At 37.3% G+C, this 24,802-nt stretch overlaps 3 protein-coding genes across 4 annotated transcripts; 1 reads left to right on the top strand and 2 right to left on the bottom strand.

The window, feature by feature from the left end:
- Window positions 1-1,031: 1,031 nt before the first annotated feature.
- trub2 (TruB pseudouridine (psi) synthase family member 2) lies at window positions 1,032-5,494 on the bottom strand. The gene is made up of 8 exons (XM_042508132.2): window positions 5,153-5,494; window positions 4,863-4,997; window positions 3,827-3,901; window positions 3,676-3,737; window positions 3,492-3,573; window positions 2,705-2,777; window positions 2,353-2,489; window positions 1,032-1,605 (listed from the first exon to the last, which is right to left on the bottom strand). Exons 1-8 carry the CDS (start codon window positions 5,268-5,270, stop codon window positions 1,277-1,279), a joined length of 1,011 nt encoding a protein of 336 aa, XP_042364066.2. The 5' UTR covers window positions 5,271-5,494; the 3' UTR covers window positions 1,032-1,276.
- A 109-nt stretch (window positions 5,495-5,603) lies between these two features.
- hdhd3 (haloacid dehalogenase-like hydrolase domain containing 3) lies at window positions 5,604-9,159 on the top strand. Its single transcript, XM_042508162.2, has 3 exons — window positions 5,604-5,758; window positions 7,192-7,526; window positions 8,512-9,159. Exons 2-3 carry the CDS (start codon window positions 7,197-7,199, stop codon window positions 8,905-8,907), a joined length of 726 nt encoding a protein of 241 aa, XP_042364096.2. The 5' UTR covers window positions 5,604-5,758; window positions 7,192-7,196; the 3' UTR covers window positions 8,908-9,159.
- A 3,231-nt stretch (window positions 9,160-12,390) lies between these two features.
- tgfa (transforming growth factor, alpha) lies at window positions 12,391-22,588 on the bottom strand. Of its 2 annotated transcripts, XM_088090744.1 has the most exons (8): window positions 22,208-22,588; window positions 21,373-21,402; window positions 21,104-21,274; window positions 20,686-20,865; window positions 16,939-17,053; window positions 16,239-16,388; window positions 15,960-16,051; window positions 12,391-15,077 (listed from the first exon to the last, which is right to left on the bottom strand). In XM_088090744.1, the coding sequence occupies exons 1-8, from the start codon at window positions 22,248-22,250 to the stop codon at window positions 15,070-15,072; spliced, it is 789 nt and encodes a 262-aa protein (XP_087946870.1). In that variant the 5' UTR covers window positions 22,251-22,588; the 3' UTR covers window positions 12,391-15,069. The 2 variants fall into 2 exon arrangements, with proteins under 2 accessions (XP_087946870.1, XP_087946873.1); XM_088090747.1 differs by lacking the exon at window positions 21,373-21,402 and having other exon boundaries at window positions 22,208-22,584.
- Window positions 22,589-24,802: the final 2,214 nt, after the last annotated feature.

Below are 24,802 nucleotides of genomic sequence, written 5' to 3'. Positions count from 1 at the left end.
AAATTATTTCCAATAATTTTCCTGGAAAGAATAATTACATTTGGTAGCAATTACAGGGGATATGGACAAATTGTTGCGTAATAATAGTCGACAAGCCTCCAATTAATTGCTGCTGTAACCTAGAGATATTTAGTGACACAGCAGGTCAGCTAACAGAGAGATTGATTTGATCTGATTATAGTGTCATGCATAAATCATATGCACAGCCCAAACAGACTTACGAGAGAGAGAGAGATACCAGAGTAGTGACATAAATCACAAATAATACTGACCAAATAAAGCCTCCCTGAGTGACTCTGGGAAAATGCATGTTCATTCAACATAATACTCTCAAGAGCTGTCTGATATTTGAAAAACCCAATAATAATTTTATGTTTGTGTCTGTGATATATAGGGTCATTTTGGTGAGTTGTATTTCAGTGGGTCTGCAGTTTGGAAGGGTTGTTTTTTATTATCTTAATTTGTAAGTAAAGGCAGCTGTCTGTTGACTTTTACTGCTGTGGTTTAGAGATAAGAAAGCTGTTAAACAGCAATTTCCACATCTTTTTTCCACATGGGGGAGTGATTGTGCTGATAAAGACAGCACATCATGTTATCTACAGACCTTCAATGGTGTTTAACTTGTCATGCAAAAGCCTGTTTTTATGGCACCAAACACTTTGATCTGATGCAGTTTAAAGAAGTTAACTAAAACTAAACTAAAACTAGGTGTGGAAAAATATTTTAACCAAAACTTAGGTCTGACATTGTAGCCGCGCTGACCATGCATGCACAAGTGCATGTGTGTGTATCTCCCTGACTAGCTCATCACCTCCACTTTTCACTGCGCTCATACTGTGCTGACCACTGAAGCGCAGCACCCACCCTCCGCTTTCCTCCATGTTAACACTGTTAGCTCTATCAGCACTGTTTCCATTGTTAGTACTTTTAGCTGCTAGAATATCCTACATAGTTCCTTTAATATCGTCTTTATAGACACTATAACATAAGACAACATAAGATCAAATTATCAAATGGTAGCACAGCAGATATCTTGTTCTTAAGATTATTTTTTCAGTTTATTTCATTATAAAATAAAAACACTCATAAGTTAATTATTTAACAAAAGGTGAAAACATCGGAATATTCATATTCGAGATTAAGCAAGTGTGTCTGCAGATGAAGAGAAGTTTGCATATTTAACAAAAGCACAATATACTGATTTGTGTCTCTGGTCTTTAACGTCTGTTTTCAGGCTCATAGAGTCAGTTATATTAACTGCTGCTCACAGCAATAATTATTTAATTCTACCTGCTGCTGCTGATTCTTCACTGGTTTCATTGTGTTGACTGGCCGTCGTCGTATTCTCTACTGGAGGTTGTAATTCTGGATCCTTCAACTGTGTGTGGGCATACTTTTTACTTTTCTTGGAGGCGTGGTATTGTCTGATGGCCTGCATGACATCAGGAGCAGTCCAGTGATGATGGGTCAGGGCATCCCGCAGGGTGAAGGCACCGTCTCTGGTCCGTCTAACTCCCTTACACACCGCTGTGCTGCGCAGCTCGAGTCCGATCTCATGCACAACTTTGCACAAATATTTCTGAGTTTCATTCAGACACTGCACCTCTGTAAGATCAGACAAAATATCGCAGTAAGTATCCTGATAATCTGCACATTTTAAATTTCTGCGCTGGGGTCCTTACTAAAAAAAGCACCACACATTACTTTAAAAAAGTAATATATTGCAAATAAAAAATAAATTACTTCATTAATTACTCCCTGTAGAAAGCTATTTGTTACACTTGCCTTTGCAATATTGCCTGAGATGCACTGTCACATAATTGCCAGTTAACAACATTAAAGCTTACATTTGCCCACATTTCAGCACAAAATAAGAATCAGGACGGCACTGCAGTGGGCCATAACTGCATCACAATGAAACTAAATATATCTAAAACAGTTTAAAGAAACTGGCCTTCCTAACATCCTTAAAAAAGATATCAACCTGGCCAGCTAGCTAATCATTGGTTGTTTTGTGGTCTGATAAAGAGAGCGAGAAGGAGAGGGCTGGGTGAATCAATATGCCGCATGTAGGGGCTGTAGAGGGAGAAAGGAAGAGTCACCGTTCTCCCTATTTCATGTCAGTGTGCCATCGAAATAATGCTGAGGCTTTTTTAAGGGGAAAAAGTTGCATAATGTTATTTAAAAGAAAAAAACACTCATTTAAATGGCATATTCAAAAGGCCAAACACATTCAAACAAAACTCACTCGGGTCAGTAACTGTAATGTGACAACTGCATTCAAAATAGTTACTAACATCACTGTAAATTAGCAAAATGAGATTTCTGTGTGTTTAATAAAAGAATATTTACCTAAAGTAAAGTTGGGGGGCTGGAAGTGAATGCAGCGCAGGCCTGTCAAAATAGGCTGTGATTTCCCCTCTGGACCGAGTGAACCTTTCACAGCCATCTCATAGGCTTCCTGTGTGCGCATGTCTACGTTTGAATACCTGCACAGAAAAAAAAACAACAAACAGTAATCTAGCTCCATATTCAAGAAATCATTTGTCTTTTTTACTGCTGCCCTGCTAAAAGCACTTTGTGATTGTATGTGTGTCAGGTCTTTTTCAACAATAGAGCACAGAGAAAAACAGTCTAATAAGGAGGAACTTCAGGGCAAAAAATATATCAAAATATGATTGAAATGTAATGAATATTAACTTACATTAATAAAGCCTTTTGATTGGCTCCCTGCAGCATCGCCAAGACCCTGTCTAGCTTTTCCTGTGTGATGTGACCTGTTGAACACAACAGATACAGTCAAAGGCACAAAACATGATAATAAAAAAATATATATAATTATTATTTTAACTTTATTTATATAGCATCTTCATAAACATTGTTTACAAAGTGCTTTGATAAACAAGGCATAGTAGAGGCAGGAATCCCCCCGAGGCAATATAATAATAGAAGCCAGACAATAATGCTGAACAGACAAGAATTAAGGTAGGCTTAAACAAGAGAAAAATACAATAATAAAATAAAGCCAGTAAACACTGGATAATAATAATAATAATAATAATAATAATAATAATAATAATAATAACAATAATAATAAGCACGATAAAAACAGAATAAATGATAAGTGAAAAGACAAATTAAAAACCAATTAAAAGAGATGACATCACATAAAACCTAGTCTATAAAATGAGTTTTAAGAAGTGATTCAAAAGAAGTCACTGATTCTGCGAGCCTCATCAGTGAGTGACACAGTGAGATTGAGTTTGGTTTGGCCCCTGATTAATACATTGTGTTTGCTAGTATGCTAGATAGGTACAAACTGATGAATACATAATGTAATAATAAACTTATTTAAATCTACAGGATCACAGTGTGAATGGATATGAGTGGAAAGTGTAAAATGATCTATTTGCTTTAGATAAAATACCACCTCTCACAGTGTTAAAACCGATTAAACTGAAAACATACAGGACAAAAATAAGGAATCCTACCGTAGGTGGATCTTTCCACAACTCTTCCTGTGTGAGAGAAATCATCTGTTGCCGTCCCAAATTCTCCCTCCAATGTGTACTCCTAAAAATATCAGTACAGATATGAACATCTGAACAGCATTCACCTTGGGTATATTGTACCTTCATTGCATGTGATGTAAAACCAGCAGATATGATCAGTTACCCTGGTGACTCGAGTCCTGTAGAGATCATTCAGAGCACGGTTTCCATTCCCAACAGCAAGAACTAAAGTTAAAAGAGGGATTTCATAAATAAAATACAACATGGTCTGAGCTGACGTGTTTTAAAATGCGACCAGCTCTAACATCTCGTACCCAGAACACCAGAGGAGAACGCATCCAGGCGGTGTCCAACTCCAACTCTAATGTGCTGGAATTCAGGTCCAGTCACTACAACACACACAGGAAACACACTATTATAATGTTTTTCTGCTTTATCTTTTCTCATATACATTTAATGTGCACAGTCAGGGGGAATGTGGAGTGAGAGCGAAATTAAAGATATTTTTGAGAGCAGCCATTTGGACTTGTTGAACACAAGTGAAACTACTAACACTACAATCAGACTGCAGGGTGAATATAGATATCAGACACCTTAATTTAATGCTTTTCGTTTTAGAGACCTAATTTTCTGACCCAATTTAGGACAGATTTTTGCACAAATCCTCTTTTTTTTAATAAAGCATTGCAGGTTAAGTAGTATATATAAGTTGTCATGTGAAAAGGTAGCTGATATGCATGTTCTTAAAGTGAGTTATTCTCTATTTTTTAAATAATTTTTAATATTAATATCATTACAATCACAATGCAGGGTGAATACAGGTATACAGGTATCAGATACTGTAATTTAATGCTTATTGTTTTTAATTTCTAATTTATTTATTTTCTTAAACCAAATTTAGGGCTGATTTTTGGACAAATCCTCTTTTTCATGATAAAGAATTGCAGGTCAGAATGAAAGTAAGTAATATATAAGTGGTCCTGTGCAAAGGTCGGTGTTATGCATGTTTTTAAAGTGCGTTCATCTCTATTTTGTCAACAGGTAAGTGTGGGTATAAAGTAAAAAGACAGTATCAGGTTTAATCTTAGGTGTAAAGATTTGTGACATAAGTAATGAGGACTTTCACACAGAGGAGCTAGAATCAGTTCAGGACCTACAGGCACCCTGCAATGCTACCTCAAAAATAGTCCATGAATCTAAATATTTAGCAAGAAAAAAGAAACAAGGAAGAAAGATGCGGATAATATTTACTGAATTTGACTCGGACAGCATTACATGGCATGTGTGATGATGTGCATGAACAAAAACAAGGTGACCCTGGAGATGAAGCAATGAGGGGGACACACTTACCCAGAGGATGCTTGGACAGGACTGGCACAGAGGCTGCAGACAGTGTGAGTCCCTTGGCTTCTTCAGTCTCACTGACTGGTTGTGCCAAAAAACGTACCACCTGAGGAAGTGGCTGAGACGGTGTGGCATTTACACCTATAAGGGCACACATACAGGATACTGTAATTTATATGAAATTCAAGGTTAAAGACATGAATGAGTGACTTGTTAAATGTTGATCTGCACACTAGCCGTATAACGCCTAACTGTCACAGCAGATATGGAGATGTATTTAATGATATTATTCTCACCTTTAAGAAGATTTGTCTCGATGGTGTCCCGCACGAGTTTCCAGTGGACACCAGAGGGTTTGTACACACAAAACAGACCCTCCAACCTGCGAAACATCCGGATAGCAGGAGTTGCCATTATATTAGCAACATAAGACCATCCGGATCTCTTGACACATGATATGAAGTTACAGTTCTTGAGACTTTTTCACAGGCGGCGGTAGTTTATTTTCTAAAACGTAGGCTCCTCCGTTTGACTTCAATGCGTGGTAACCTTGCGCATGCGTACATGTCCGATAAATTAATGTTTTGGTAGCTGCTTTCTGCTACTGCCACCTGCTGTACAGGATGTATTACAATACTGTACAATAAGTCGCATGTAAATGATTAAAATCAGCAGGAGTAGCTTTTATGCTCATAAATATAAAATTAGATAGATAGATAGATAGATAGATAGATAGATAGATAGATAGATAGATAGATACGACAGAGGCGCTAAAACTCCCGAAGATGGCAACAACTGCCGTTAAAAAAAAACAGCGAAGAAGACGTCAGGCTGCTAACTGTAGCCGCTAGCTCAGTTTCATCACAACATTAATCGTTGACAGTTCTGAAGGCGAGACTACGGTACGTTTTAACTAGCGCGCTGTTAAATGGCTCTGGTTTTAACGGTACCAGCTTTCGCAGTGTGTTCGTTGGAGTAGCTTTTTAACGTAATATAATGCGCAAAAATGATGACAAGTAAATAAAATCGGCGAGCGTAATGTTAGCTAGTAGCTACAAAGAATACAAGGACATTTTACGTAGCTAGGTAACGTTAGCGAACTTGTAACCAAGACGACAGTGACGACACTTTGTAGTTACGTGACGTGAACCTCCACACGTGTAGTAATGGGGGTCAGCAGGAATCATCGGGAACATTAGATTATCATAATTGCATCGAGTTGCCAGGTTCATCATCACTTCAGTCACCCTGGTCTACATTTAGCTTTAAATCAGTGGTTTCCAACTTGTCCAGATTTCTTTTTAGTCATTATTTCAAGGGAAACTACCAGATATTCCATTTTATTTGATAAAATGTTAACTGCATGTGGGCTTAAAACACAATGACATAAAACGTATTGCAAGAATGAAGTGCACTTAGTTAAAAACCAGGGGCGTTTCTAGCATATGTAGACATTTGCGGCTTAGCCCGGACCTTTGTAGGAAAAAATAAATGCCAAAATTTCTTAAAGAAAACAGCCATATTTATTTTTATTTTTTTAATTAAGTTCTTTTTTTCATTATTTTTTTTCCTTTAAAAGTTTTGGTAATATGTTTAAAAATATTTCTGGCATTTTTTTTTCTTTTTTGTGTGCATTTTCTGGTGATTTTTATTTTTTTTTTGCTTTAAAATAATTTTTGTTTCTTAAAAAAACAAAGTCATTAATATTAACACCTGTCCTTTTCCTACTATGACAAGTCAAAATGGCTGCTGTGAAAAAGGCCCGTTGCACATACTTTTTACACAGCTGTACAATGAGATAATTTGACTTGACTAGGATTTTATTATCAACACTAGACATTTGGACAGTATTTTAAAATGACAATCACAGTATAATGCACTATATGGTAACTATTCAACAATTTAAAACTAAATCATTCCCATATTCAATCCTATATAATCAGGTGAGTCCCATTGAGATCAACATTTCATTTTCAAGAGAGACCTGAATACATAATAAAGACATTAAACAATCACTTTAAAAATGCACAATATCAATCATTGTAAATTAAATAATAACAAATAAATTAATAATAAAGGGATGCAATAAAGAGTTAATTACAACAAGTTAAAAACAATCACAGCTAAAATTGATTAGATTTTTGAACTCACAGTGGAACCAGAGTATCAGGCTTCAGGACACACTGCAGTTTGTTCCATGTGTACAGTGAAAATAATCTAAAATCCATCTCAAAGCATTTAAACAACCTGCTGAGGAATCATTTTCAAAACGTTTTTTTCTCAGGTTTTGCTTAGACAATAATCCATCTTTTTTTCTTTATTGTTACCTCTGTAGGTGTGATGCGAGCTCCTCTGCGCTGGGTGCTATGGGACGTGAAAGACACCCTGCTGAAGGTGCGTGCATCTGTGGGACAGCAGTACTGCAAGGAGGCTGAGCGGGTGGGCTTGAACCTCAGTCCTGTGGAGGTCGAAGCTGCTTTCCGCCAGGCATACCGACATTATTCCAGCAGATACCCAAACTATGGCATCAGTCAGGGCCTGGACGGACGGTCTTGGTGGATGGGGGTGGTGCAGGACAGTTTCACCCAGTGCAGGGTACAGGACCCAGCCCTGCTCAATACGATGGCTCACAACCTTTATCATAACTTCTGCAAGGCAGAGAACTGGGAGGTAAATGACAGATGACACATGCGACATATACATAGAAAAATAAGAAGTTCAAATGTATTAATCTAAACTTTGATGATGTTATCTGCTAAACCAATGGTGGTCCAGCCACCGGGTCCAGAATTCTCAGGTCCCCACATAAGAGAAGTGACCACATATTTAATATACGAGATTTTAATAATACTTGGGCTCAAAACCCAATTAAATAACACATAGAGAACAAAGTGCAATTAGTTAAACACAGGGGTGTTTCTAGCAAGACCATTACAGGAAATAAAATCCACAATTTTAATTTTTTTAAAATCCACAACAAGCATATTTTCTTTAGTAATATTTTTTTTATTTAAATATTTTTTTTCTATTACATTTTTTGGTGATTTTATTGTTTCCTCCACTTTTTGGCATTTTTTTTTCTAAAAAAGTAACAATATTTACAGAAAACATGCCTTTCAAACTGCAGGCAAAAATGACGCCATTCATCAGAAACCAGAAACTAGGAAAAACAAAAACTATGGCAGGATTTTCAGATTTCCAACAGTTTTTGATTTGAACATCATGTTGGACAAATTCTTCATGCAGTTTCTCAGAGACACTCAAGGAAGCTCAAGGAAAAATATTTGTAGCTTTCGGGAAAAAAAAACAAAAAATAAAAACAACCAGTTTTTCACCGACTTGGCATGGTTGTGTCCCTTGCAGTGCGTTCAGAATGGACTCGGGACACATTTGTGGACCATGACCCACCAGTTAGGAACCACTGTGCTACACAGTCCTCCAGAAAAAAAGATAATTTGTTTGAAAACTTATCAAGTGAGCAAAAAATAAATAAAAGTTTTTATTTGATGTCACAGTAGATCTGTTTAAAATGATTGCTTTGTAAAGCACTTTTGCACATTGCTATCAATATTTGCTTTCTATATTAACGTTTACAGTAGTGAATGAAACAACACACAAAATGTGAAGTTACAGTTGTATTGTTGCTTTGTTTCAGGTGTTTTCAGACTCAAAGAAGGCCCTGGAGAGTTGCTCTTCTCTAGGACTGAAGCTGGGTGTCGTATCAAACTTTGACAGTCGCCTAAAAGAGATTTTACGAGCTTGTGACCTGCTGTCTCACTTCAGCTTTTTATTAACATCAGAGGAAGCAGGTGTAGCGAAGCCAAGTCCAGCCATCTTTGAACAGGCCCTGCAGAAATGTGGAGTACCAGCTGCCAGTGTGGCTCATGTCGGGGACCATTATGTGAAAGATTACCTCGCCTCTCGCTCTGTGGGCATCCGCGGGTTCCTGTTAGACAGAGACAACAAGCACGACCAAGATGACGTTCCTCGAGAGCATCGGCTGAGCTCCCTGGAGGAGCTGCCGTCACAGCTTCAGCAACACGTGGACTGATGCCAAACAGTCATGGGATCAAGTGCAAAGCTACTCAGCCGAACTGTGCTTCAGTTAAGTAACTAATTTTTGGGACATGGCCATGTTGACCCGAATGGCCTCAATCACATCAGAGCTCAAATGAAATGCTCCTTAATAATTATATAGAGAATAAAATCATGTATTATAATATAAAAACGGTATGCAGAGTGTATAATATTCATGCACTTTTACTGTAAATAACTTGGGAGTAATAAATATCAATTAATTGTACAGTTCATTGCCTTTTTTCATCTGATGACAACTGAAGGGAACAGATGGAAAACAAAATATGCTCCCTGTACGTCATTCATAAAGTAGGGGATAGAAGCATTTGTTATGTTTGTCCACGTAATTATTCACAGAGTTCCCACGGTCATGAAGAACCTGGAAAAGCCATTGAAGTTCACAATCACAATTTCCAGGCATGGAAAAGTCATGGAATTTGGGAACAGTCATTGAATTTTGTTGTATTAAAAGTAACTGTTACAGTAATCGTGTGGTAGCCAGTTGTTTGAAAGTAGTCTGATTGGATTTCAGCAATTAGATTGGATCGAATCTTGAAAACAGGTTGTTCAAAACAAACAAAAAAAGGATTCTGAAGTCGGATTAGATCATATAATCCATTATTGGTTTTAAACTGGATCAAACTTTCAGTATGCAGTGGTCAAAACGTTTTTTAGTAGGATTAGTTTACCTTTGATCCAAAAAAAAAGCAAGGTCTTCCCAATCCCATGAAAAGTCAAGATTCAGGAACAAAATGCAATACGAATATTTGAAATTGGTCAAATATATACACACCTGTTTATATTTTGTAGTTGGCTGGTTTAATTTTTCCAGTGATTAAGTTGATAAAGTCGACATAATGCTGTTGATCAAGTTATTAACTACAGTATAGTAAAAAGGAGGGATTGCAGGGAGAAAATGAAAAACATATAAGAAAATAAAAAAAAACATGATGGGCATATGAAAACTAATGAAAAAGTTTTGAAATTTTGTCCATGAAATTGTGTGGGAACCCTGTATTCAGAATCAGGATTTAGCCAGACTTTATTACAGAGTTGATGGCAGTGATGTAACAGGAAATGAGAGATGGGGAAACATGCAACAGAGCTTCCTGGCCAGACTTGAACTATGGATGTTTCAGTTGCATGATCAGCACTTAATTTGTGACCCATCTGCATTTATCTAACCCTCCATAACTGACATCGGCTGGTGCAGTTAACGAGAAGCATCTGAGGCTGCAGACCTGTTCATGTTTTCCAGTAAATAGAGTTTTGGTCTCCACAAATAATTCAGTTACTTTGTGTCAGAGGTCAAGGTGGCACTGCAACAAGGGCATGCAGGTACTGAGCTCACCACTTTTACCTAAGATCACTAGGTGAGGTAAGATCAAATAGTTTTGCTCCGTCTGCTTTTAATTTTTTTTTCATCCCAGCACAAAAGAACAAGAAGGTTCTCATCATTGGTAATTTACAGCAATGGTTTTCCAACTGGTCCAGAATCAGGTTCCACTGGGTCCAGAGGTCATCATCAGTTCAAGGTTCGCACATGAGAATAATTACCACATATTCAATTATTGTTTGACAAAATATAAATAACACATAAGCTTAAAACACAATGAAATAAAAAACAAGAAACAAACATATTGCACAAATAAAGAGCAAATAGTTAAAATTTGGGGTGTTTCCAGCATTTGAAGACAGTGGGTGCTTAGCCAGGACCATGGAAGGAAAAAAAAGCCAAATTATTTGAAAGAAAACAGGCATGTCTTCTTTTAAAATCTTGTGGCAATTGTTTTGTCTTTAAAAAGTTTTTTCAACATTTTTTGGCAGTTTTCCTTTTCTCTAAAATTTTTTGACAATTTTTTTTCTCAAAATTTTTAAAGTGATTTTTAAAGAAAACATGCCTTCTAAACGGCAGGCCCGCTGAAACAAAAATCGCAGTCACTGGGAGGCTCAAATAAAAATATTATTAGCTTTGGGGAGGGTAAAAAAAAAAAAAAAAGCAACAACCAGTTCAGTTTTTCACAAACTTGACATGTTCACAAGTTACTTATGGTCCATTCAAAATTGACCTGGGACCCACTTTTGGACAGCGATCCACCACTTGGGAACCACTGCTCTAGAATGCATTTTCACAAAAATTAAGGACTGTGGCTTTTGTCCCCCATTACTGGTTATTGTCATTAGGAAGAGATCTTTTCACAGCCAGTATTGCAACCTCTAACAACTCCTATGACGCACATACAGGCGGGTGAGATACACCTGTCCTCTAAACCAGACGGATAAATACATCATCAGTTTACAAAAATGACTTGAAATATCGAGACATCACGTTCACGCTGTATAAAATAAATACATTTGACCTGCACTTGTGGTGTGAAATGACCTTTTTGTGTGATTTGGGTGAACTGACCCTTTAACTGAAGCCCTGATCTTTCATCATTCCTAATGATTTGTTTCAGTACTTAGCGGCGAGGAGAACAAGGCAGGGTTGCTTAACCCTAATACCTTTGTAAATACTCTTATTTCAAACCATCTGGTCAGAGGCAGATACTGGGAATTTTGGGCTCAGGATCAAAAGGGCCAGAGGAGGAAGCGGAGGAAAAGGACCAGAGTGGCATTGCAATTCAAAGCAGAGCTCCAGCCTCTTATGGGGAATAGGGATTGACATGTGTCCAAATCAGATTTAGGGAAGGGAAGGGAATTTCCCGAGGCTGACAACACATTCGTCCACTTTGTGTCACGAAAAAGTGAATCAACACACGCTTTCAAATAAGTCCTGATCCACTATTTCTTTGCCTTTTTTTTTTGCCCCAAGGTTGGTTGAATTTGTTTCCCCTCGCGCTTCTTTGTATGTAAAAGGGTATTGTGCATCTTTAGGGGAGCGCCCACAAGAGCTGCTTAATTCAAAGCTGGTTTAGTAGCTCAGCCAGACGGCTCTAAAGGGCTCCACAGAAATCCAATTGCAGACATAATGGGATTGCAAAACAAAACGAAGCTCCTCATGCGGAGAGCGAAAGGGAAGAGCAGAGGAGATGCAGCACGTTAAGGGAAGATGTCAACCCTACGACATACAAAGTAAATAAACAGGATGTATGTGGCTCATCGGACAAAGGCTTTAACATGAATGAGCGTAGATTCCTTTAACTCAAAAAGACAAATAAATAAACAGAAGAGGGCTGAAACATTTCCTTCAGCTATAAAAGCACTCAAGAGTTCAGCTCTTTGTTCAATTGTGCCCGGGGTTCAGGGTTTCATATTGCCATTTCTGTGTGTTGAAATATTCAGTGGAAGAGAAAAATAAAGGAGCAGAGCGACAGAACATTGGGGTATTTGAAGAGAGAGAGAGAGAAAAAAGGAAAAAGAGCTTCAGAAGTGAAAAGAAGGTCACGCGATGAACCGGATAACAGACTCCAGAGACGGAGCAGACGCTAATAAGCACATAAATAAAACATATGCATACACTTGCATTTTTAATTCTTCATTGGAAAACAGATAACAGAGGCTTTCCAACAGTGACAACATAAATCTGACAAAGTAAAGGGTTAATGCATGAGAAGATCACCCTTTTTCAGATGATCTTGTATCGACAAGGTTTATGTACACATTTAATATTTCTGTGTTTTTGATATTTACACATATTAACAACATATATCCTGAATGTAAATATCACATACTGTAAACAAAATGTATCATCCCCCTCAAGATTCTTTTTGGCATAAAAATACCATCACATTCATTTTAAAGTTGCTGTTTTTTCCGTCCTATCGCACAACGTGCGTACACACTTTATAGACCGAATCACAGCTGCAACAATCACTTCTGGGTAAACAACTGGCAGTTGATTTGAATTGCAGAGATATGTTAAATCAGAAAACTCTTTATATCTGCTGTATTTTCAGCTGTAACTGTAACGCTTAAGATTATAGAGTTAAACACCGTGGTCTGACCCGATGTTTCTGCTGTGGTTAGTTTATGAACTATGTTACAAAATCTACCGGCACAGAAGCTAAGCAACGTACTGCTGTGGACGCGGTCGCAGCAAAATGTATTTTACCACCTCAAAACATTCATATCAGTTTAAGTGTACGCTATATTTAAAACATTTTCACCACTTGGCCTTACACATTAACTGATTGAGGCAGTGGTAGACCAGCAAATCCCATGCTCTGTGAAGTAACATTTAGGGCCCTACCCGATTCAAAATTATGCCAGTTGAATCTTATTTGGCTGCTCACTTTGAATATTCGACAATCTGTTCTCCATAAAAGTTTTAAAGTCCGAGCAGGGCTCTGCGGGATGTTCAGTGTGACAGCAGCATTCACAGAATATATTAAACAAGACAATGGCACTAACAACAGGTCGCAGATGGGCAACAACATTTTTTTCAGATACTAGATATCACATATTTATTAGGTGTTTTTTTTTTAAGTAGCTAAACATTTCATTTGGAAATTTCAACTGAAACATCCACTGAGGTTGGATTTTGGACTCTCAGAGCAACCTCACTAACCCCAACCTCAAAATTGTGCATCAACAGTAGCAAAACCTGCAGTAATGTACTGTTTATTAGCACTTCCGTCTTATTTATGTTTCATTAAAACAGTCATAAATACAGTCCTGTCAAACTTCTATCAGTGGACATGTCGTTCCAGTGTTTGTACGCCCAAAACACAGCTTTCTGGTTTTCTGACTTTTTGTACTGTAATGTAGTCACCTCAGATGCGACGTCACTCCCAGGTCTGAACTCAGACTTCCTAAATAAATGCACCATATGCAGCATATGCACATTGCACAGGGGAGTTTCTACACAGAAGTTATTGTAAACAAACGCTGTGATTCGCTCTACATGCAGGTCAGTTTGCAAACATTATTTTGTATTCCCTCACCAATCATTATTCCATTTTTTTAAAGAAAATCTTAAATATAATTACTTTTAATTAATCTTCAGAGGCGCTTTCTCTCTTTAAAAGTATTTAAATCCAAAGCAGGTGCAAGCTATAACATACCACTCTTAAAATAAAAAGGTGTTCTGTGTTTTTTTAAAGTACAAGCTGTGATTTAAGAGCATGCATGCTTAGGTGGATGTGTAAAAACTGTGTTCCCTTCAGTGCTCATTCAGGCAAAGTTAGAAAGTGTATTTGGCATCTCTCACTATGTGGTTTCAAGTGACTAAATTGTACAATAAGTGCAGGGGTTTTTTTATGAACAGTGAGCAAGCTTGCAGAATAAGTGCAACCACACAACAGGACTGTGGAATAATGTGGCCATCAAGGAAGTGTCGGTTTAGCTATAGCCTGCAAATAAAACACCTCTGACGCACAAACACGTTCAAGTACAGCTCAGGAATAAAAAATAAAACTGACAAATATTTCAGCCTTACTGGAGTCAGCAAACTATCAAAACCATATTAGAAAAACTTTTAAGTTTTGTGTGTGTAAATACTGATTGAAGTCCAGGGTTTTTAATCCATTAGCAGTCAGTCCGTTCATCAATTCCTACTCCTGTCAGGTGGCGTGAGTTCCTTCTTTAAAAACAGACACTAAAACTTTTTTAAAGCATCAGTTTTCCCCCACCATCATTTCTTAAAAACGTCCTCTGTGCTCGTAGAGTTCTGATGAAAAGTGCTCAAAGTCATTAAAAGACAAAAATAAGAATTGGGGTCTTCTGACTTAAATGAATTATTGTTGTCCCACAGCCCAAAATAAACATCTTTCCTTCTCGACATCCACACAGGATGATTAATGGCCTCGTGGATTGCTTGACACACCCTCTAGGGCCAGCCATAAACAGTAATCAGGACACACGGAGCTCCTACCATGTAGGATTTGGCAGCAGCTTCATCCTCAGCGCTTCAAACAAATTGTTTGTGCGTGTATTTCCACAAAATCAAAGACTGAAGTAAACATGCTCCTGCAAAAGTCCTGTTCAATGGGGAAAAAATGTCAAACATTCCCACATCGGGCTGGCCTACCTTAGCCACTCTGGCGATAATGCTTCTTCGCCTCTGGCCAGGTCTGTTTGAGCAGAATATGTGAATATCACTTTGGATGAAATCCTGAGGATCTGTGAGCCGGACGGATGAGGAAAACTTAGCATGCCATGATGCAAACAGCTCGTGTTCCAGCAAGATGTCTTCTCAAACCACTGAAAGAAAATAATAAAAAAATAAGTTTAATGTTTTTTGTTAGGGCCACAGCACCTTTTAAAGATAAGGCTGACAGTATTATATTGAAAGGCAAGGATTTATTTGACAAAAAAAGTAAATAATGTGGGCTTAAAATACAATAAAATAAAACATATTGCAAGAACAAAGTGCAATTACTGAAAATTAGGGGTGTTTCTAGCATTGAAAGACATTGGGGTCTTAGCCCAGACCTTTGTAGGAGGAAAAAAAGCCAACATTTTCAAAGAAAATAGATGTTTTCTTTTTTTTCTTCACTTTTTCTTTTATCTATTTATTTTTTTCCTTTGCAACTTTCGGGACTTAACATTTTTTTTGGACATTTCCTTTTTCTCTGGATTTTTTTGGCTTCTTTTTTCTCAAAAAAATGTTGGCAATTTTTTAAAAAAGAAAGGATATAAAGAAAATATTTAAAGATTTTAAAACGAAAACATGCCTTCCAAGCTGCAGTCCTGCTGAAACGAAAATGGCCAAAATGACACCATTTATCACAGCCAGAAGCATTAAAAAACAGAAATTATCATTGAATTGCACACATTTCAAATGGTCCTTGAGCATATCATGTGGGATGAACACTTCATGCATTTTCCCTGAGTCACTCAGGGAGGCTCAAGGAAATATATTTGCAGCAACAACAGACAGTCAGTTTTTTCACAAACTTGACATGGTTGCAAGTCACCATGTCAAGTTGGTGTGGTTTAAGCCCACGTTATTCACAATTTGTTAAATAAAAGGTAATTTCTCTTATGTGTGGACACTGAACTAATGACTGAGGAGAAATCTGGACCCAGTGGCTGGACCAGTTGGGAACCATTGGTTTAAAGTGTATAACACAGATAAAGTACCGCTCTCAGAAGGATGGCAGGATGCTCCGTGCTTCTCTGGGATGTAGTGATGTGCGTGGCTCCGTCTGCGACAGTCCTGTCTCCACCAGCAACTGCACATCGAAAGACAAAAAAAAAGACATGTCAAGTTAAACACTTCACTCCCTCAATGAAAACTTCACTGGCCTCATTTTGCAATACAACTGTTATCCGAATCACTGCACAGTTTATCAGCTATGATCCCAGTGACCCTGAGTTATATTTTGTAAAATATTAAGATATGCCATACACGTTACTTACTGTAAAAGTGTACACAACACCATGATGAGAACACTCCCAATTACACACAACACTAACACTGTGGCAACGGTCTGCGGTCTGTGATTGGTCGCTACTACAGCAAGCAGGTCTGCATGCTCACACCTCATCCCAACAAAGCCGGCATGACACCTGCAACAACAGCAGAAAATTGAGTAAGGTATGCAAAAGATCAGAAGTAAAAGTGGCAGTTAATGGGTTTTTTAAGTAGCTAAAATATCATCTGATCTCTGCCAATAATAATAGTATTGACAGACAGGGGAAGTCCAATGTACCTGAGAAATATTATACCTGAGAGTTCACTTCTCCTGTAAATTAGTTAAATAAACAAATAAATATAAATCCACATATATAGAGTCTAGTGAAAAACCAAAGGGAACAGCTTCACTCTAAAATAAATTCTGCCATTAATGTCCAGATATTTATTTATGATATTAATCTGTCACTATCTATATAATTTAAAGGACAGAGATTATCTTTGGGAAAACTTACTGACATGTACTTTGAGTTTTTAGTTTAGCCCATGTCCCATTCACTAACATGGAGAGGGCGGGGTTTATGACCTATACTGCAGCCAGCCACACCGGGGCGATCGAGAGGTATTGGTTTCGCCAGCTTCGACATCTAGTGAAGAGTCAACCAGCACTGTTTGCATTTTATATTTAAGAGAGTAATAACTTACACACATGCAGGCGTCTCCTCTAATATCAGGAAGCGACATGTGCCGTGGAAGCAGAAATGACTATGGGAGTCTGGACAGTCATCGAAATGAGACCGAACAGCTGCTGCCACAAACTCTGTCAGGGTGTAAGACAAGATAATTGTTAAGAGATGAACATAGTTTTTTGAAAGACCATGAATTACTAATATTTCTCACTGAAACCAGCTACTAATAATTAGGCAGCTTACATGATGGCACAATTAACATCAACTGAAACATTTTAAAAGCCATAAACGAAGTCCTTCAGTGCATGAATTCTAGAGACTGTCCTCCAAAATGCAATCACATAGGTCATTTGTACAAGCAGCTTATTGTGACCCTTATTTCTGTTTATTGCTGGACTGCGACCTGCAGTGGCTGTATGACCAGAGCAAAGAGAGAAGTCAGGTGATGTGGTCTGAAGAGGAACGAAGTCTGTGTGGGGAGGAGGTCAGGGTGGAGTGATGGGTCAAAAAATACAAGACTTTTATCCAGGAGACTGCTGTCTGTGTCCCGTGTGAAACCAAAAGTAAACTTTTTTTTTTAACTTCTTAAAGTAATTAACTATAATCCGTTTTCCACTGGACAAAAACTGCACTAATACCTGTTAACATCAAGCTTCTATCTGTAGTGAAAAATTACGCGGCATCAGCCGTGGGTATTTATCAGCTCCAGTTTCCAATGGCTCACACTGGCAGTGATGCAAATACGAAATCCAGGTGTACCGAGAAGTGGACACGCTACTTTTAGCTCCTTTTCCATGAAACTCAATCCGTCTCCATTCCGGCAGCGCTTGAAAATTGTTCCAAATTAGTCAGCACCCGCTTTGAAATAAGGACGAAATAATAGGGGTCGACCAATATTGTTTTTTCAGGGCCAATACAGATAAAGATTAATAGCACTTAATGAGATAACCGATATTTGAAACTGATATTTATTTACAATAAGAATAAAGATATTTAAGTTAAAATCTAGAATTCGGAATATAACAAACTCCAACATAAAAATATGTTTAAATGCCTTTAGCAAATGTTTAACCGAAACTTACAACGTTATATACAGCAAGTTCCCAGCAACTTATTTTTATAAAGTCAAGTGAAAAATTTTAATAAAAAATGAAAAAATAAAAATAGCTCCCTGAGGTTTTACAAAGTAAAAGTTCCTCCCATGCTGACATTTTCTTCACACTTTTTTATTAATTAATTTTATTGGCATTCATAAAAACAAAATACCGCTACAGATAATTGATAATAAGTCAGGCCGATAATGTGTCCACCCCTATATAAAACACCCCTGTAGGTCTTGTTAGAGCGTAGGGACAAACATACGTGTTGGCTGACCTATTAGAATTGTACCCTAAATTACAACATCAAACATAAGTGCAGCGAGTCAGAAAACACAGGTGAACGTCAAAAATCTAAAATTAGCTTAAGCCTGCAGAGACCTGAAACAACAGCATGTACTAAATCCTAAAGCTGACACCCACGCCACCAACGGTAGACTGAAGCCTTTTGTTAACGGTTGCGTGTGGATTTGTGGTGGCTTACATCTCTCATTGTACCTGGGAGGGACAATTAGAGTCAAGAACAGTCCTGGTGAGACGCTGCAAACAAAAACCTCTGTCCATCAACCCACATTAGCCCTCATGAGAGAGCACATCCCTGCAGGCACATCCCTTTAGCAGAAATTAAACCTTTGATACACGCAGCCTTGTCTTCTTTCAGCCATCTCAGTTTATAACAGATCATAATTATGTTGGAAACTACACATGAACAACAAAAAAATCTAAAACCATTGGGGTATTACATAAAACCAAAGATATCTCGTCCCAGGAGTGCCTCTATATTCTGTATTATGCTGTCATACGTCCACACTGTGGAGGTTTGGGGAAATGCATACAAAACCAAAATGTATCCAGTTTTCATGCCACAGAGAACAGCTATCCGAATTGTAAATTCATCAAATTATTATCAATCAACCAATGCTCTATTTATTAATTCACATACTTTAAAATGTTGTTGTATAGTTGATTTTAAAACCGCACAAAAAATATATCAAGTAGAACAATAATTTGCTTGCTAGGCTGTTTGAAATCATAGAGAGCTGGTATGAACTTAAGGGAATAGATGTGTAAAAAAAAAACAACGTCACTTGTGGAATGGCTGTGATAACTCATTAAAAATGTAGTTCACTCTGCGTATTTAAAAGAAATGTGTAAAAAAATATAAAACTAGGATATGATCATTATTTTGAATGAAATTTTTCAATATCTCTTTTAGTCCTTTCGTTGTTGTTTTATGTTGTTTGATTTTTAATAAACTTTGGTCTCTCTCGCTCTCTCTCTCTTTCTCTCTCTCTCTCACACACACACACACACACACACACACACACACATATATATGAATTGTTTTTTGTTTTATTATTCCTTTTGATTTAATGTCTTGATATTACGTACATTCATTTTGGGAAATTGTTAACAAGGACTGAAATAAACTACCATTACCATTTTCACTCTAACAAAACAACAGGGACAAAAATATCAAATTAAATGAGCACCCAGACAAAACAGGACATTTCTTCCACGTAAGCTGTACAGTCAGACAAATTCCTACATAACTGACCCGAACAAAAGTCAGTGTTCCCCGAGCGGCCCAAACAGATGCACAGTGTTGCGTTCAGGGTGGGAAGGAGGATGAGCACGCAGACAGATAGCTGCATTACAGCCTTCGTCACACACTCCATTCCAACGGTAAATGGGCTTTTGGATTGCAGCCTACATGTATTGTCTCCTTCTTTCAGACTCTGTGAAAGCCCTCTGTTGTCCCTGAGGCATCTGCCTACCAACCCCTCTCCCTTTCCATGTGATTTTGGCAGTCAGACGAGGGGAACATTGACACAGAAACCAGGCTTTAGGGCGTGTGAGGTGCTGTTCAGATCAAAATTCAATACTGTAGGTGCAGCTTTTGTGATATTGTTGAATATTCTGCTCATATATTGGGCTCATAACCTTTAATTTACCACAATCGCTGGGCTCACTCACGCTAAGAGGATCAATTATCAGCGAGCGCCACACTGTCTGCATGTGTTGATGCACTGCAGCTCAATGGAAAGCTTTGCAGTTTGGAGAACTCCTGCTGTGGATGCAACGCTGCAGTGAGAGCGGATCAAGAGCTGCAATGAGGACACAATTTATCTGAAATACAGTGATTTCTTTTTACTGGAGATGGCCTAACATGACTGTAGTTTAGGGATTCAATTCAAGTCAATTCAATTAAAATCACTTGATTTGTTGCAATTGCACAATGCTATTTTAAAAAAAGTTTAGTTGCTAAAAAATTTTCTTGCATGATTTTTTGCTGATATTCAATATGCCGATATATACAACTAATTTGGCTAATAACTGATGCCAATATCAATATGATCTACTTTTTTCCCACCTAATTTCAGTGCTCATCAAGTCTCTTCTGTAGTGAAATTAACATCATATTTTGCAAACTCTTATTGTCATGGCCCACCAGCAAATGGAGACATAAAATACAGTGCTTTTCAGTGTATGTAACATTCATTCATTGTGCAAAATAAGAAAAATACTTAAAATTAGGATTGTTGTTTTTTTTATATCAACAGAAATCAACATGTTTGCCGGTTCTGATTCATTTTAATGTCAATATCTGCCAATGCCGATGACATGCCGATATTATCATGCATCCCTACTGGATTTAGACTTACTTTTAACTGGAGGGATGTTGGTTGTTGTAGCAATAGTTGTGGTGGTTGTGCTTCTGCTGCTAGTTGCTGCAGAGCTGCTTGTTGAGATGTTGGGAGCAGCAGTGGAGTTTGTATGGATGGAAATGCTGGCTTCAGTAGTTGTCGAGTTGCTTGGCCTGGTGTCAAACGTAAAGAGGGAACCTGCAGAGAGGAAAAAAAAAACAGATACTGAACAATAAAATGGTCCTGGTTTGGAAAAATACAGGAATATAAAGAAATCCCTGCAGGGGTATAACATCAGATGTAGAGCACCTGCTGTGGAAGCAATGCTGCAGTGAGAGTGGAATGGACCATTTGCTAACTTTTTTTGTTCTTTTTTGGGCTTTACAATGAGCTTCAACATTTACTTGCATTTTGACACCACTGCACTGAGACTTACTTCTTACTGTGGGGATGCTAGTCGTTGTAGCAGGTGTAATAGTTGTGCTTCTGGTCGCTGCAGAGCCACTCGTCGTTGTATTCTGAGCAGCGGTGGAGTTTGTATCGATAGAAAAGCTGGCTTCAATAATTGTCGAGTTGCTCAGCCCGGCTCCAAATGTAAAGAGGCAACCTGAAGAGAGAATAAACAGCTGTTACATAAAGAAATAACAATAAATCCCTGCAGGAATATAATAACAAAAATACAAAAACAAATCACAGTAAACTTACCATTGAGTACCACAGACATACTAAAAGTACCTATAGGAATATAAAAAATATATATTGTGATTTTCTTCCAACACAAGGACAACCAGGTGTGTCACACATCCTGTTATATGATGAACAACCTGAGGGTGAGTCCCAGTTACAGCTATGATCATGTGACTCGGTATTCAATGTGATATCGATGCTTCATTGAATAACTCGTACCCAACAATAGTAACAGGGTCAAGCATCCACTAAAAGGATGAGACCAGATCACTATAAATACATACAGCAGAGACACGCAATCACAACAAGAGGATGAAACCAGATCGTAAACAGAGCAAGGGAGGTAGGGGGGTTGTTGTAAAACAAGAAAAAAATACAATTAAAATTTATAAGACATATGATCAATTTTCATTTTTTTCTCACTATAGAAATGAACCCCCCCCCCCAAAAAAATCCATCAAAACAACACTTCAATTTTAAATATATAGACAATACTAAGAATCAAAGGCACCATGGAGAACAAACAAAACCATAAAGCACTGTAATGTATAAATATAAACAAATATGATAATAAACAAATAAAATAATATGAATAAAATAAAATAAAGATTAAAATAAATATGGACTACCACAGACTAAAAAAAACACTTAAAATTATAATATGAGAATTATGGAGTACTTAAAGTGATCCACCTGAAGTAATCAACTGAATTAATATTAAATAATAGAATTAAATGGGAGATCATACTGAGGGACTAATTGGTTAATTCATAGAAATGCTTCACTTATAATGACAAGTCACAATGAGGTATACATATATAATGCTTATTTTCTTGCAAAGTTAGTTACTCACCGCTTATGAGAAAAATTGTATCCCAAAGAATCCGAGTCATCATGACGACTTGAGGTCTAAACTGAAGTAAATTGACGGGCAGTTTGTGTGAGATGCGGGCGTGTGTTAGGAAACCACATTAGTCATTAGTGTTGCAGCAGCAGCAGCGACCATCAGCACAGACAACATTTAATCCCGGTATCTCAGCGCAGACCTGTCCGTTAAAGTCTTTCTCAACCATTTGATCGCCTGTCGCAGAAAAGTGTGCTCGAGTTTTTTCTTCTCGTTTTCGGCCCAAAAACGCGAGAGTGTTCAGCTGGATGTCCGAGCGTTTAACTTGTCTGTGTTCAATTGAGGAAACTCGTGTAATCCTGTCAGAGGCTGACCAATTAGAGACAGAGAGGGGAGGGGTGGCATCTCATTATGACCTCAATATGACACCTCAGCGGGTTTTATTGTGTTTTATGAGCTGAGTCTTAAATCTGTATCTTATTTATTTTCTTAATTTAAGGGGAATTTATTCTGAAACCTATAATCTGTCTACCCATAACTTTGTTACTTTAGCCGTTTGCAAGACTTAATGCAAAGCACTGATTTATTAATTTATTTATTTTTAATAAAAGCATTTCAAAATCAAATAACATTGCAGCAAACGTGCTGCATATATTCTCCTTGACACAACTAGCAAAATTAAGAACAAGTAAATTAAGCAAAAGTATGCTAATTTAAGATAATAATAATAATAATAATAGCCAAATAATAATAATATTTTTATTTATATGGCACCTTTAAAAGCAGCGTTTACAAAGTACTTTACAAACAAGTAAAGTATAAACAAGGCAAAGAAGAAAGCAAAAGGAGTTTCTCGCAGAGGCAACATAACTTTAAGAGCCAAACAACAATGCTGAAGTAAGGCCAGGCAAACTTTAATTAAACAAGACAGAAACAATTACAAAAATAACAAATAATAATAATAACCAATACCAACAGGAATAAATGCAATTTAAAGAACTGTAGCTGTAAACACAGAAATAATAGTACTGGAATTACAATTAATCCTTTCCATGCAATTATAATTGCATGGAAAGGATTAATTATTTTTGGTTTTATTGAATTACTAAATTATCTACTATTATTATTATTGTTGTTGTTGTTGTTGCTTTATCATTATCATTATTATTTTTGTCATTATCATTGTCACTGCGCCTATTATTTTTATTATTTGGCCTATATAATAAGATCAAGTATAACTGCATGGGGAGGATTTTTTCTTTCTTTTTATTTATTTATTATTATTATTATCATTATTATTGCAGTCATTTTTCCTATTATTTTAATGTATGCCAGTGGAGTATTGTATGTTTTACAGAATGCAAAACCCTTTCAGGCAAAGTTGTGATTTTGGGTTACAGCCTTCACGTGAAACTGACAGAAAGTTAACTGATTGAATGGTTTTCTTTATAACAAGGGTTTTAAAAATGTAATCAAACTTTCAATTTGATCTATTTCTTCATTTAAAGCTGTGAGGCCCAAATATAGCTTTGCTGGTCCATCTGTTCACTCATCTGTCAGACAGTTTCTGGTCCACAGCGAGATATTCTGACAACTACTGCACAGATTCCTGTGACATTTGGTGTGGATATTCATGGACTCTGGAGGATAATTCCTAATGTGTGTGGTGATTCTGTGACATTTTGTAAACTGTGCACACTGTGTTTCCTCTAACACTTACTGTCATTGATTGTGGAAGATTGTCCTGTCAGCCAGTGACAATTTTCAATCAAACAGTCTGAAAATCCATCTCTATTCTTGCAGAGGAAGTGAATTTAATCATTCACAAGTCATCTGAAGTAAAAATGCAACTGCTGGCTGATCTCTGGCAGGCAAGGTGGTGTTTTTTAAAATGGATGTCAAGTGCAGTCCTTTTAATATTAATCTACCCTCTTATTATTGTAACTACAGATTTGCAGTTCAGTGATTTTGTTGTACAAACTGGGGAGATTTGAAGAAGAAATACAGAAACTTGCCATTTCTTAAACAACACATAAAAAACAAGAGTGAGCAACATTTCAAAACAGCACCATCTGCTGGACAAGTAGACTTCTCCTTGAGCCCTGGTAAAAATCAAGATTATGTTATAAAATATTGCACCAGAATAAGAGAATATATCAACAACATGATTATAACATAATAAAAGCAATCAACATCAGTATTTTTGTGCTGCATTCAGGTGCCTTTACTGGTATATAAACCTCTGGGAGCACTTTCTTGAGGTAATTTCTTTTATTTTCTTTCTCCTTTTTAGGTTTTACCCACATTTTCCAGGTAATTTTCTCAGAACTTTTTAATAATTTCTTGGTAATTTTTCGGCCATTCGCTGTTAAGTCACTGGTCGCCCTCTTCCTAAAAATCAAGCCACTTTTTTTCAAGTTTCAAAGAGTTAAACAAACAACATGTCGGTCCTCAAACCTTCGTCAGGTTAATGGTTATCCTTTTCTGTATCTATGTATTTATTACGGGAAACCCAACGTGTCTGCATCCACCTGTTAGCGCCTAAACATCACTAACCCCACTGCGCATGCGTTGTTCTCCTAAATCACTCACTCAAAACAGTCA

This window comes from Plectropomus leopardus, chromosome 2, assembly GCF_026936395.1.
Source record: "Plectropomus leopardus strain MGB_pleo_1.0 chromosome 2, ASM2693639v1, whole genome shotgun sequence".
Taxonomy (NCBI): Eukaryota; Metazoa; Chordata; class Actinopteri; order Perciformes; family Serranidae; genus Plectropomus; species Plectropomus leopardus.
The sequence above is the reverse complement of the archived record's forward strand: the minus strand, read 5'-3'. Positions and strand labels throughout refer to the sequence as shown.